Source organism: Brachyhypopomus gauderio, chromosome 2, assembly GCF_052324685.1.
Source record: "Brachyhypopomus gauderio isolate BG-103 chromosome 2, BGAUD_0.2, whole genome shotgun sequence".
In the NCBI taxonomy this organism is placed as follows: Eukaryota; Metazoa; Chordata; class Actinopteri; order Gymnotiformes; family Hypopomidae; genus Brachyhypopomus; species Brachyhypopomus gauderio.
In genome coordinates, this window is record NC_135212.1 from 42,807,272 (window position 1) to 42,822,698 (window position 15,427).

Genomic DNA, 15,427 nt, shown 5'->3' on the forward strand with positions numbered 1-15,427 from the left:
CACAGGCACAGGAACGAATGTGACCCCCAAACCCCCTGCTTGCAGCAGGTCAGGTGCTGTTGCTGGTGATGTCCGTCCAGCTCCAGGATTTGTTTTGCTCCTCGGCTTCCCGGTGGAGCACACCTTGGTCTTCGGGCCATAGAAGTGTGTGCAGTCCTCCTTTGCACCACAGGGGCATGCGGACCAGCGTTAGGCGCATTTGAAGCAGGTGCAGTTCTCCTCGGTGCCACCCAGGGGAGCGCAACAACGTCGAGCACAATGGGTCTCCCTGTGGTTCCTTGTTCCCTCACTGGGGGGAACTCACCGGCGTTAGGACCCCGACGCAACACTGAAGAAGGAGCCTCGGGAGACGAACCGCAGTACTGCTACCGCAGTATTACATTTATGTTTAATAATATCTAAATATTCTGCATACGCAGTCATTAATACTTCAAGCTACAGTGGTGTGAAATACGATGCTCGGCTGATTTTCGCGTTTAAGTCCATGATAAATCTTATTTATCTGTGTTCCATTAAGAATGCCTTTTATAGATACGCGTGAGCGCGCTTCTGTCTGGGTCAGCCTACTCCGAGTTGAGCGACCCTGATTACTTTAACTCCAATCAGCCGTTTTGGAACCGAAAACCCCACTTTCTGGAACACCCTCCTGCTGTCTTTGAGTGTTTGTTATTGTAAAATTGGCACTCTTTTTTTTGTATTAAACTGAATGCCAGCCCTCTTTCTCATCGGCAGTCAACCCCAGCTGGAGTGTTTGCTGTTTGTAATAAAATGAAAGCAGATTATGTGGATGGTTCCTTTAATCTCACACACTTCTGTGTGTGTGTGTGTGTGTGTGTGTGTGTGTGTGTGTGTGTGTGAGTGTGTGTGTGTGTGTGTGCGAGAGACAGAGAGAGAGAGAGAGAGAGAGAGAGGAGCGATGAAGAAATAAGCTGTGGCAGGGGTTGTTCTTCAATCTTGAATGATGGAGGTCAAAGGACAAACTGGAGACTCGGGACATCAGAAGATAAAACCAACTGGCATGGGAGCAGAAGACACAACAGAGCAGGAGACAATCTGAAGCAAGATATAAAATCAGGACTGACCCTTGGCCAGGACTGACCCTTCTGGGAAAAGTTTGATACACCTTTACAATCACTAGGCTTTATTTATTGACATTACGCTGTTAACTCTGATATCTACATGGTTACCTATCACCATATATTAATGTTTGTTTGTTTACTTACTCACACTTAGTTTGTATTGCCCTATAGGTGGCTTATGACTGTGGGTGGTTACACTGAAATCTGTGACTACCGAATTCTGTGAAAACTGTTTTACAACATTACCATAAACCTACACAATTTAATTGATGGTTTTACATAATTTAATGTTAGGAAACATGAACTATAATTGATTTAGTACCCATGTGGAGTCACCAGAATACGAGTCCCCACTGTACCTTCATCATAAATAAGTTTTAAACATCAATCAAAATGTTTTCAGGCGTTGTGTCATACTGTTACATTCATTTCCACAAAGATATTTATGAGAGGCAGCAACGCACAGCCATCAGAAATCACAACACCTAAAACATTTATAATGATGGTAAAACGGGGTCACATATTCTGTCGACAGAAATCACACCTAAAACATTTAGATCGGTGTTTAACTTTTTGTTATGATGGTACAGTGACAACAGTGCACTGGTGGCACACCGGTAATGTCTGCGTCACATTCTCATCAATAGCCAAACCCAGTCATTTTAACAAGGGTTGTTTCCTCTAACCTACATTTCTCCCCGTATTCCTAAGAACGCGTTTATCTGTCTGATAAATGATGCTAATAAACCACAGTCCTTAAATAAGTATAATAAGATCCTGGTGGTCTACAGATGTTTGTGTATTTCATTGAGGCATCCTCTTCTGAGCATCATAGCATCCTACGTTTCTCAGTAGCGGTTTGCCCTCCTCTGCTGTGCACCGCTTGCCTGTGAGATGCCGGTGAGCTCCCTCCTCTGCATCTCTGCGCTGGTGTTCTCTCTTGGGCCGGGCCGATGTGTTCCCATCAGCAGCGTGCTAGCACCTTTTGCGGGGATTGCGAGAGAGCGCCTGCTCTACACTGGTAGGCTCGCGCCTTTTCCTGTTGCCTCATGGAGAATTAAGTTAGTAATTTAGTGAAAGTTCTACTGATCACGCTTTCAAAATGTTACTTGCCTTCGAGATGCCTTGGCTTGTTTTGTTCTTTGTTGTTAGACTACCGGGATAATTAGAATCAATAGAATAAGTCGTTCAGGTGTCAAGGCCAGGAGCACGTAAGGAACGCCACAAAATGCTCCAGTGATAACATAATCTATGTGTAGACTACTGTCTTTATGTTTATCACCAGAAGAGTTTATGAAAATGGTAGAATAACCATCTTGCGACTGTGCGTTGCCCATAACCCAATAGCTCAAGTGTGCATGTGTTTGTGCGTGTTTCAGAGAGCAAGAGACATGGCCTCTTCCTGCAGCTGAGAGAGGACGGCTCCGTGGACGGGTCCTCTGTTCAGAGCGCTTACTGTAGGTGACTCCTGCCTGCTGATCATGTGTTCGCTCAAGGCTTTCAGTTTCAATCAGTAATCACTCCACTCTCATTAAAATAATTATCTGATAATAATATAATAATAATATATCACCACGAGATAGACAAGCTTTCCTACACCAGCTATCTAATCGGGAAGAGGGACTAAATAACGTTGTATGACACACCATCACAACATGCTTTATGATGAATTCCTGAACGAGGGGAAGTATTCATTTTATTAGTTTAAACATTAAAAAGTCTTCTGTGTTATAATACAGAGACACGATTAAAAAAAATGGTCGGGACGCACTTTTTAATTGAGTCGGGAAAACTTACGACTAGCTGTGTGGATTTTTTGTTTGTTTATTTGTTTTGTTTTGTTTTATTTTGTTTTTACTGTATACGTCCTCATGCTGATGTACAGTTACTTTAAGAAGTTTCCAGCAGAACCTTTTACAGGTGTGGACAATTGTACGAGTATGTAAAAGGGCAGTAGGCCACGCGTTAGTGAGACCTGATGACAGAAATCAAAGTTTTTGCGGCCTGCTCCATTGGTCTCTATTTAATGGAATAAATACTTTGGCTAAACTTTGTGCTTGAAATTTTGCCACTGATAGCACGAGGATACGAAGAGGAAGGTGACTTGCTTGAGCAGGGTCTCAGAATACCAGCAAGTTTGTACAGAAGAAATACAAATGTAGGTGTTGGAGAGGAAGACTATAAACAGAATGCCGAGGAGAGGTAGAATTGTTCTGCATGGTTTAGAACTAGTACTGGTGCCATCAACTCGGAGCAACCGTACAGTTCCTGTCAGTTCCTGTCTTGGTGAAAGTTGCTAATAAAAAATGTTACTTTTTTATGCATCTGGTCTCATGACTGGCTTACTCAGTCGTGGGATTCTTGGTATGATTCTTGAATATGTATGGCCTTATTTAGTCTACATTTTTTTATTGGCATAGCCCAATGCAGTGCGCTAATTACCGCCATGTAGCTTTATGAACAGGAAGGAAATAGCGTGATGTGTATTGCGGGGTGTAGCTTGGTTACAATCTGGCATTATAAATGTAGCCCGCAATCTTATCACTGCCATAAACGTTCGTAATTATTCAGAAGCAGAATTCGTGATCGTCACTGGTGTGTGTTGCAGGCGTATTGGAGCTCCGGTCAATACGAGCAGGGGAGACTGTGATCAGAGGCGTAGCCACGTCTCTTTTCCTTTGTGTAGACCCGGCGGGGCAGCTCAGGGGACAGGTGAGTCCAACAATCCAACAAAGGTGACTCCAACAATCACACGTTGCCGTGAAGGCAGGTGAAATGTAGGCACTGTGTCCAAAAAGGCTCCTCTGTTGTTTATCAACAGATGCTCCTGAATTAAAGCTGCAGTTTAGCCTTATACGGACTCCTTCATTACTTTTTTTACTGTCATAGTTTATTCAAAAATATAATGAATAAATGTCTAATAAAAACATTTTATGAACAAAACATGAGGTTAATATTACATAGATATAATTCTGTGTATTGCTAGGTATATTATACAGCAAACTGTAGAACTGTACTGGCTGTCAAGAGAGGAAAAGATATTGCAACTCATGCCAAATTAGGGAATTTGATCAACTGCAGTGCACTTAACCCACGTCATATGAATGGGTAGGAACTCCAGGACGTTGCTTGGGAACCCTGTGGAAACTTTAATCACAGAGAAACTTTAATCACAGCTTTTTTTCTCACAAGTTTATTTCTTCCTTCTGTCCGTCAGAAGCAGTATAAACAGGAAGACTGCACGTTCAGGGAGCTGCTACTGGACTCTCGCAGTCTGTTCCTTTCACCGCACACCGGCCTTCCTGTGTCGCTCCCTTCAAAGCGGTTCAAGGGGAAACACGGGCACTCGCTTTCTTGGTTCCTGCCGGTTCTGAATACTCAGAAAATGGACCAAGTGGGAGAAGCGCAAAAAGAAACGGACAGTCTGCCCAGTGGTGCTCTGGACTCGGATGATCCCTTTGGAGTGGAACTGTTTCCTCTTCCACGTACTGTGTTCAGTCCATCTATGCACATCAAGAAGTGAAGAGGACCTGTGTCTGAAGTCTTTTCTACAAACCCATTAACTCACACATCTTTTCCCTGATTCCCAAATAACACTTATATGTCCGGGGAATACATACCCTATATTTATTATAATGTATGTTTTTACTATTGAGTATATAAATAGATTTTTTTATTGACAAAGTATTATGTATCATGTAATTATACAGTATAATGGTTTTAAAAAAATCTGTGTGAAAATGAAACGGCAAACCTGTTGCGGTTGACAAACATGGCAGGCCACTTTATATGTGTCTGGGGTTTTTTTTTTATCTTTGTGGTAATATTGCGTAGAAACGTCAAACACATCCTGAATCTGTGGAGTCCAACCGTTCAATTTTGTCAACACTGGGAGCCAATTAATAGAGGCTAAGATGCACAAACCTGTTAATCACATGGAGGCATGTGTCACTAAGGTATACACTGCGTGATTTGTGGATTCGCGTGTCAGTTTGTGTGAATGTCACCAAAAGATTACCATCAAATCATAGCAACTTTATTCTCACACCTTCATTCCTTGTTCAGTCGCAATCGGAGACGTCTAGCAAGTGATAATATTTTACTGAAAGTTCAATGCTGCTGAATTTCTGAAGCGGTTCTTGAAAGTATCAAGGATGAGAAGAGCACTTCAGACCCTGAGGGGTTTATTCTTTTCATGAATAAGAAGACGAGGGGAGAGAAAGATGGGTAAGTGAATTTATTTTACAGTATCACTATAATAGTGGACCCTAGCTAGGTTACATTAAGGCACAAAATTTGCTGTTGGCCAGCTAAATACTACGTCTGTGCAGTATTCTTTTCACATGTGTGAAATTGATTTGTGGTACAATTGTCATCGTTTCATTTTTGTGTGGCAAAATTTACTTAAATACAGAAGAGGGAGCGAGTATCCAAGTCCACATTCAGGTGAGAAATGCTGCTTCATCTGGTGACTGAACTTGGTAGTAATATGCGTCCTACATTTCTATTTTTACAGTGAGGACTCACAGCTGCCAGAGCCCAATACCACAGCAGCCAGCATCTCACCAGCTCCCACCAACCCTTGCTCTGCCTACCCCCCCCCCCCCCCCCCCCCTCAGCAGTTCCTAGAGTGAGAGGCCTAGAGAGAGAAGTGCACGGAACGAGAGGTCATGCCCCGGAAGTGCACTGAGGGCCATGATGCTCTCTGCATGCAGCTGCACAGAAACCATTTCAGACAAAATGCCAGTGTAGACATTTATTAAGCATTGCTATGTTATTTCCTAATATATTTCACTACTTTTGTGAACCAAACACATTGGTAAACGCATTTTTAAACCCCCAAACAGTTGGTCCACATGAGTAAAGGTATATTTTCACATGAGATATGAAATGTTTCTAAAATCTCACCTCTTGTTTTTAGCATTAGGGCTCTAGGTCAAAAGGTTCCTCATCATAAACAGAGCGGAGGTTATATGAAACGAGTGTGCAGTCACTTGAAAGACTTTAAGAAAATATGCAAAAACATGAGAAAATACCCAAACTCTTTTCAATTTGAGATAAATATATATATTATAAATATAAAGTACTATTATATAAAATTTCTATAAAGTACTCATATTTCTATAGTGAGATTCTCTAATTTATTGACACAAATCTTTTAATAAATATAAATTTTTGCTATTCATACAAATTTTTTAGTTAAATGCACTTCTGATATGTTACCCTAAAAAGCAAACCCACACGAGCCCCCACACATACAGCACATGTGCACAGCAGTCACATTAGCTCGTCTTACTCCTCATTCTCATCACCAGCAGGTCAGCTGTCCATTCCTTATGGGCAGTTTAAGACGTTGACTCTTTCTCTTGGGGCTCATGAATTTCAGTGAGTCAGTCCTGGGTGTTCTCTTTGTCTTTGGCGTTGCAACAGTGCCAGATCAAGTCAGCTTCTGCCCTCTGAAGTTAAACATCTATGCCACATTCTGTCAGTGCTATTCAAACTGTCCACACAGATCCTAACAATGACATGGCAACTGCTCAAATAGATAAAAAGATAAATACCTACACGGATATTTATAGGTAGATCAATCGTTTTAGAAATGGATGAAAATAAAAGACCTTGATTGGGTACCAAAAGTGATGTGTAGATGTGAAACATTCAAATGGCTCACCGATGACTTGATGACTTCTGTGCCAGTCTGGAGCTGGATGGATGTTTTAACGTCACTCCCACCACCACAACCAACTCCTTTTTCTCCATCTATTCCTCCTCTTTGTCCTCTTCATCTTCTTCCTTCTCTTCATCCTCTTTCTCATCTGTACTCAGTTCTTTGGCTAAAGACGCAGACCATTATAGCGACAGACGTACGGTCCAAGACACCCGAGTCGCCTCCCCCTCTCTCTCTGTCTCCGCCCCCCATCTCTCTGGTCTCTTAGACCTCGGTGACCAGCTGCTCGTGAATGTAGCGAACGTTACCCGTCCACTGTTCCGTTGCTTGTTCTGCGCACAGTCCCGCCGGAAGAGCCCCGTTCACGGGCATGCATCTGCCCCTGTTGCCCATCCCACCCTCCAGGGGCATATAATCGCCCAGGGGATCCTCGGGCCCGTCCTCGCCCTCGCCCTCCGCCTCACTGTCCTCATCCTTCTCCCAGACCGAGGTGCTCACGTGCGTGTACTCTTGACTGTCCTCACACTCCATCTCGCGGTGGTAGAAGTAACTGAAGTTGGACACGATGACGGGCACAGGCAGCGAGATGGTCAGCACACCAGCGATGGCGCACATGGAGCCCACCAGTTTCCCGCCCACAGTCTCCGGGTACATGTCGCCGTAGCCGACAGTTGTCATGGAGACCACGGCCCACCAGAAGGCCTCCGGGATGCTAGTGAAGGCCGTGCCCTGGTTGTCTACTTCGGCAAAGTAGACAGCACTCGAAAAGAGGATGACTCCGATGAAGAGGAAGAAGATGAGCAGGGCGAGCTCCCTCAGGCTGGCCTTCAGCGTCTGACCCAAGATCTGCAGACCCTTGGAGTGACGCGACAGCTTGAAGATTCGGAAGACCCTCACCAGACGTATGACCCTGATGATGGCCAGAGACGAGTTGGGCGTGCCCTCGGGGGACTGAACGAGCTCCGTCCACAGCGTGACAAAGTAGGGGATGATGGCAAAGAAGTCGATGATGTTCATGACGTCTTTGAAGAACTGCATTTTGCTGGGACAGCAGGAGAAGCGCATGATCAACTCGAAGGAGAACCAGCAGATGCACATGGTCTCCACCATGAAGAAGGGGTCGTTGAAGGGGGAGCTGGGCGGCAGGGGCTGCACCGTGCTGTTGGGAGAGACGGTGCTGTGGGGCTGCTGCAGTTGTTGCTAAAAAAAGACAAGGAAGAGGAGGAGGAGAAAGGGTGAGAGACAAGAACCGATAGTAAAACAATATAGCAGAGGGATTAGAAATGAAGTGGAGGTAAATCCTGACTGAAGGGCCAGCCTGTATTTCCCTTTAAGAGGAAAGCTGAGCGGAGGAGAGTAGAGGAGGAAACCACAAGACCAAGACTGAGGGTCCACCGCTGAAAACACAGGATGCCAGTGCCACATGCTCACACACTTCAGCCTGACATTCACACCAAGTCGCTCTCACACACTCACATGCACAAACTCTCACTCACACACACACACACACACACACACACACACACACACACACACACACACACACACACACACACACACACGCACGCACGCTCACGAACACGCACACACACACACACACACTCACACACACACACACACACACACACACACACACACACACATTACTCTGACATGCACTCTAACACATGCACTCTCATACTGACACAAAGTCTCTACTAACATGAACACCAGCACACACACACATGCAATACACACTGCTCTCTGACGTGTACACCACCACACAAAAATGGACTCTTAAGCACACTCGTACACACACACACACACACAGATCTATTTCTCATGTACATAGCAGACTTGAAATCTATCCTAAATCTATCCTCTACAAGGCTCTTTCACAAGACCCCCTGGCCATGTCATTAACCAACATAATGTATTTTGTTTTTTACACTGATGATAAACTGATTTACTAATTTACTTCAGTCAGAATCATTCTGACCAATTGTCTAAAAGTTATGAATATAGGAGCTTAAATGACCAGAAACATTTTGAGCATTTTGATTTTGAAAACATCATTTTTAATTTTCATAAATGAAATATATAGGCTACCAATATATAGGCTACCAATGATCTACAAAGCAAGCCAACTCAATAAGCCAGGTTTATTGAGGTTAACCCGCTATATCTTTTGCAAACAAAAATAGCAGATTTTAAAATCTGGATCAATGAAAATGTAGACTATAAAAACAGTAGTTTACAGTGAAGTCTATGCAATGCGTTTTTAATCTTGACTCAGCGGATGTGGGTGTTGGCAGCAACCTATAGGTGAGCTCTCTCCAGCACCACACAGGAAGTGGTGGAGCTGGTACAGATGGAGGAGAGATGGAGGAGACTGTCAAGAGGGTTAAAACTGCACACACAGGGTCAGCTGCCACCAAAAACCCACTCTGATATTTCTCTTCTTGTTAATGGGATGAGACAGTATCACCAAAGGAATCTAGCTGATAGATATCCCCAGTCCAAAATGACCATCTGTGACAAAAAAATCTGACTAATGACACATTAGTCATTTGGATGTAAGAGGTTGACAGACTTCAGTATTTTAACTGCCCTTTCAGTGTCTTTTTAACTCTATGTTAGCATTATATAAGCCCCCCAGTTTCAGAAGGCACAGTATTATATATCTTCACAAACTATCATGTGCCTAAATCACAAACATCGCTCAGCGCAGTAAAGCTCTCACTAAACCCCAAGCGATCTGTATCGCTTTGCGCCTGTTTGCCAATAGTGCATTTCTGTCAAGTGTTGGGGATTACGCTCGCGTTCCTCGGACTACACGGAAGGAGGGGGTGGGGCGGGACTTAGGTTGACCATGTGGACAACCATGGGTTTAGATTTCTGGAGGTAAAGGGTCCAACCTCATCTGTGCTGCTGCACTGTAGCATCAAAATCACATCAAAATGAGAATAGATAAGGAGACTAAGGAGACCATTGCTCTATAGCATACTACTAAACTCACAGAACTGAACTGTATACTGTACTACTGTAGTGTAGTACCATATGTGTAGTTACAGTAACATACAGCACAGTTTGATTTCATTCTGATACATCATCATGTTTTTGCAGAACTGCAGGACTACCCCTGGCTAGGGGAAGAAGAAAGCTATACACCCCAGAACAGAAAGAGACCATCATCAACATGGTCAGAGCAAACAATAGAATACTTTTACTTTTACTTACAACTTCAACAGCACATCATTACTGACGTCTCTGACAGTGTGAAACAACTGCAAGATGTCAAGATGCAAAATGTGCAAGTATGCTCTGCAATCCTCTCACTGACCCTTTATTCCACTGTCCAGTGTCACATAATATTGACTACTTTATGCCTATTTCATACTGTCATACAGTACTGTAATGAACATCATAAGACTCTGTGCCATTGTCAGAGTCCCTGGGCAGCTTAGTGGCAACATCACATTATGTGCCACCATCTGCTAGAACAGTGGTGTTCATCATCATGTCACTCTTGGTTCCTACAACACTGCCCACATCACCTTCCTCAACACCGAGCACAACATACTCATTCACCATCACTAGGGGGATGGACCACATCAGTCCAGGTCATTTGTTGTGTGGTACAACACACGTTTCCACTGGGTCGCTCAAGTACAAACTGGATCACTGAACACCCACGATTTGTTGTGCTTCACCTCCACTATACTCTCTATTACTCTGACCTTTTGAGTTCTTTTCAGCATGGAGCAGGTCACCAACCCCACCATCGCATATCCCTTCTCCAGGTGATGTGCTGCATATCTGTTCATGCAAAAAATAAACATTCCCCTTGTAATTGTGTTTTACTTGAATAGCCTGTATGATTGTGAATACACATGTATATGTGAGTACTACGAACACATTTACAGCAGAATGCACACTGAACACTCAAACACAGGTTTTGTAGTGTTTTTATAGTTTTTTGCACATTTGTCACATCAGCGTGTAGTTGTCATATAGGAAAGGCTGTTCATCTGATGTTTGTGTGTAGAGTTTGAATGCAAAAATACAATTTTGGCAAGAGTTGAAAGAGTTTTGGATGAAGTGCTTGATTATTGCAAAAGTGTGCGATGTTTTGACAAAAGGAGATATAATTTCAGAAACTGGGTCTCTGATAATATTATTCTGGCACTTCAACTCTTTAGGCATTCAAGATAATATTAGGAATGTAAGCCTAGCAGGTCCTACATCATCAGAAACACACTTAAGTTTATTTACCAGCGCTTCATTTTAACTTTTGGGGAGGTTATTTTCGTACTGATGTTTTCTTACAGATTTTGCTTCAAATAAAACCCTTTTAGAGTTCAGAAGTAAAATTAAACATATGCATATTCTGTATAAAGTTGAATCTGGTATAAAATAGAATATTGGTAACGGATACCAAACATTACCCAGTAACTAATTGTATAGACTAACAGTGTGTGAGATGTGTGACAACACGCTGATACTGTGTAGCTACTGTACTCATACTGATTTCCATTAAAAACAGGAAATCAAAGTATTGACTCATGGTTTCTCTGTAATTAATATTACACGTACACTCTAACAGTGAGCCCAAATGTACAGAGCTGCCAGAATACTGCATACAGTTTTTCCTTTCACACTCAACACTATTCATCTGTACACACACACACACACACACACACACACACACACACACACATTCACTCATCTATACACATTACAGATTTTCCACATGCACATGTATGCAGTTTCCTCTTACATATATACATTCATATGATGACTATACTGAGAATACATCACAGCTACTGTAGTATTTTGTAGTACTTTTGTAGTACTTTGTAAGTCGCTCTGGATAAGAGCGTCTGCTAAATGCCGTAAATGTAAATTTAAATGTAAATGTAGTATTTCCTCATGTGGTGTGTGAGTGTGTGTGCAGCTGGCTGTTTTGAGTTAACATACATGCATGTGTGTGTGGGTGTGTGTGTGTGTGTGTGTGTGTGTGTGTGTGTGTGTGTGTGTGTGTGTGTGTGTGTGTGTGTGTGTGTGTGTGTGTGTGTGTGTGTGTGTGTGTGTGTGTGTGTGAATTGATGTTTTGTGTGTGAATGTGTACACAGACTCCATATGGAAGCTCAGTTGTCCAGTTCAGTGAAAGCAAAGGCACCTTCTTGTAGCCTCCGAATCTTTCCATACCTGATTAAGCCTGTGAGTCAGTGTGTTTATGATGAGCAGTTATTCCTCTCTCTGTTGATGTTGTTTGAGGGTTGTCCTTGTTTTAAATATAGTGCCTCAGGTCCCTAAGATGTAACATGAGTATATGGCCCCTCAGCCATCCCCCCTCTCTCTCCCTCACTCTCCCCCCTCTCTCTCTCCCTCCCTCCGTCACTCCCTCACTCACTCCCTCCCCCTCTCTCTCACACACTTTATTTCACTCCTCATCTGTATCTGTCCTCCTTGCCCAGAAACACAGGTGGAGTTTGGAAACTAGCAACTGGTGAGCAAGAAGTTGGCCAGCCACTAGGAAACTAATCTGATACAGCATAATCCAAACTCATCACAATCCTCTCTCCATTCCTGCTCTTCCTCTCTTCTTTGCTCTTTGTTACTTCTCTCCTCTCTCACTCTCTCTCACTCTCACACTCAATCACACTATCTCACTCTCACTTGCTCTCACTCCCTCTCTCTTCCTCCCTCCCTCCCCCTCTCTCTCTCTCTCCTCGTCACTCATCCATGGTTTTGCTGAATTTCTCTTGTCTCCTCACACTCCTGATTCAACTCTCTGCTTCCAGTGGATCAGATTTAAATCCATAATGATCTCAGCTTTAGGCTGCCTCTCTCTCTCTCTCTGACTCTCTCTGACTCTCTCTCTCTCCTGCTTTGAGACTCACTCACCGAGCTCTTAGCCACACTGTCAGCCACTGCTTTAATCCCTTAATATACTGTATAATATTACTGTATAATTAATATACTGTATTTAATGTGGCTCTATGACTGCATGTGCATGTGTCAGACTGTGTACATGTGCACTTGCAGTTGGTAAAAGATAAAGTGTGTGTTGAAAGCTTTGGGATGATGATTTGACAGTGAGAGTCCTGTAACACAGTAAGCTACCTCTGCCACCACCATGTGGTTCTTTAAGTGCCTCTTGCTGCTTATATGGATTGCAAATTACATCATCTGCTCAGACACCCCCACTGTCCGTCATCAGTTCATCATTTCTCTCACACTGAGTCCACTTCTACACACTATCTCTATATGAGACATGTCCACCTCTACAAACAACATCTCTCTCTCTCTCTCTCTCACTCTCTCGTTCTTTCTCTCTCACTCAATCTCTCTCTCTCTTTCTCTCTCTCTCTCTCTCTCTCACTCACTTTCTTTCTCTCTCACTCAATCTCTCTCTCTCTCTCTCTCTCTCTCTCTCTCTCTCTCTCTCTCTCTCTCTTTCTCTCTCTCTCTCTCTCTCTCACCTCTCTCAGTTCTTTCTCTGTCCTGAACTCAGGCAGGGTCTCCAGGCAGAAGATGACGATGGACACCACGATGACCATGACGCTGATGATGGCGATGATGCGTGCACCTCCGGACGACTCCGGGTGCTCAAACAGCATCCACAGTTTCCTCTGCAGCGGGTTCTCGGGCAGCGGCTTGGCCTCGTCCTTCGGGAAGCCCTCGTCCTCCTTGAAGCGGGTCATGATATCATCTCCCAGTTCATAGAAACGTAGCTCATCCATGAAGATGTCCAGCGGCACGTTAGCGGGCCGCCGCAGGCGTCCGCCCGACTGGTAGAAGTAGAGGATGGCATCGAAGCAGAAGCGGTTCCGGTCCAGGAAGAGCTCGTTGCGCAGCGGGTCAAAGTATCGCAGGCGTCGGCGCGGGTCGCCCAGCAGCGAGTCCGGGAACTGGGCCAGCGTGCGCAGCTGCGTCTCGTAGCGCATGCCCGACACATTGATGGCCAGGCGCTCGCTCAACGCCCAACCGCCGCTGCGCAACTGCGAGGTGGACCGTCTCCTCTTGCGCGGCTCCCCCTCGCGCGTGCCCTCTCGCGTGCCCTCGCGTGGCTCCCTCTCTCCCTTCTCGGCCTGGTTGCGCTGCTCTTTGCTCCTCTTGTCAGTCTCGGTGCGCTCCCCGACCTCCTCGGCACTGGCGTCCTTCCCCTCCCCCGCGCCTCCTCGCCTCCGCCGGCCGTCCATTCCTCCCGCTCACGGTGCTCCGCTGCTGGGGTCGGTGGAGAGAGGGACACGGCGGCATGTCATGGAGAGCAGTAATGCAGTCGTGTTATTTGAGTGTGGCATGTGCGGGGTGCAGAGAGGGGGTGGGGAGTGGGTTAGTTAATCCAGTCACCACTGCCCCAAGACTACATTTGGGTTGTTGAAGCACACTTTAGACCCAGGGTTCAAGGGTTGATGTTCTTTAGAAAAAAGGTTCTGATCTTTCTCTGGCTAAACGTGGCCTACAAAAAGATCCGGTCGTTTCTAATTGTTTACTATCATCCCAGCTATTACAGTTAGGTTTTAATTTTATTGTAATCTATTACAGTTAGGAGTATTTTTTAAGTCAGTCTTTTTATTATTTATCAGAAAAATTCACTATAAATGCAAATGAAAAATGTTATAAATTAAGGTACTACTACTTCCTGTCAAAGTTTTGTAGCAATTCGAGGTTTATATTTTAACAGTTACTCAAAAGTCTAAAAGTTAAAAAAAGTTTAATTACAAAAAAGCAAATAACCTCCCAAATAAATCCAAGACCTTTTTCCAAAATAAACTGTTTCTGTGTCATTCACAAACTATGAAACAGTTACTAGGGAGCCCTCAAAAGTGGACTAACAAACACCTGCACTGAAAATGATTTAGTCTTTACCTAATCTGCCTCAAGAAACAAAACCAAAGGTACCAAATCATGTAACACACTCATACATCTCCCCAGAGAACAGGGGCAGACTCACAGGAAGCTGAGTGTCGAGTACAATACAGCAGGGAGTGCTCTCTTCCTCCTGAAGAGCTTCACCAGGTGTCTCCACACTAATCTTGAATCAGTCACCTACAGTCTCGACTGATCTCTTGTAAGACTAGACTGCTTCATCTGTCGACAGCAACTGATTCTCAACTCCCTCCCAACTCCCCACCGTGTGTCTGTGGTTCCCTGCACCTTGCAGTCCGTTCGCACCACTCCCACTGCCTCCAGTAGGGGGCGCCTGTTCCCTTCACGCAAGGCAGTGGGGAAATTTGAGGCTGTTTGCAGGTGACTGTCTCCTGTCTCCCTTGCCCTGCACTGTGTGTCGCGCTCACAGCAATGTTAGGAAATGCTGTCATGCTGAAATTCAATCCAGGCTTCATCAACCCACATCCCCCTCCCCACACACACACACCCACACACACACACACACACACACACACACACACACACACACACACACACACACATACACACACACACACACACACACACACACACACACACACACACACACTCACACACACACACACACACACATCACCCCAGCTGCCCCCCCAGCAGACGCAGGCCAGTTCCAAATGTCACCACTCGTTTCCTTCGTCCTCCTCTTCTACTTAGACGTTCATCAGCTGCCCTCTCTGTCTCGCTCTATTTCTGACATTTCTGAGTTTCATTCAGCACATTTGACACTTTTCACAAATAATCATGGTTCCAGAACAATGGAATA

The 15,427-nt window shown here is 44.5% G+C and overlaps 2 protein-coding genes across 3 annotated transcripts; one reads left to right on the forward strand and one right to left on the reverse strand.

Moving 5' to 3' along the window:
• Positions 1–1,949: 1,949 nt before the first annotated feature.
• On the forward strand, positions 1,950–4,680 carry fgf21 (fibroblast growth factor 21). Its single transcript, XM_076997502.1, has 4 exons — positions 1,950–2,100; positions 2,459–2,536; positions 3,688–3,791; positions 4,297–4,680. Exons 1-4 carry the CDS (start codon positions 1,974–1,976, stop codon positions 4,600–4,602), a joined length of 615 nt encoding a protein of 204 aa, XP_076853617.1. The 5' UTR covers positions 1,950–1,973; the 3' UTR covers positions 4,603–4,680.
• A 1,019-nt stretch (positions 4,681–5,699) lies between these two features.
• kcna7 (potassium voltage-gated channel, shaker-related subfamily, member 7) lies at positions 5,700–14,947 on the reverse strand. Of its 2 annotated transcripts, none has more exons than XM_076996650.1 (3): positions 14,690–14,947; positions 13,215–13,956; positions 5,700–7,947 (listed from the first exon to the last, which is right to left on the reverse strand). In XM_076996650.1, exons 2-3 carry the CDS (start codon positions 13,932–13,934, stop codon positions 7,012–7,014), a joined length of 1,656 nt encoding a protein of 551 aa, XP_076852765.1. In that variant the 5' UTR covers positions 13,935–13,956; positions 14,690–14,947; the 3' UTR covers positions 5,700–7,011. The 2 variants fall into 2 exon arrangements, with proteins under 2 accessions (XP_076852765.1, XP_076852759.1); XM_076996644.1 differs by having other exon boundaries at positions 13,215–13,959; positions 14,690–14,946.
• Between the last annotated feature and the right edge of the window lie 480 nt (positions 14,948–15,427).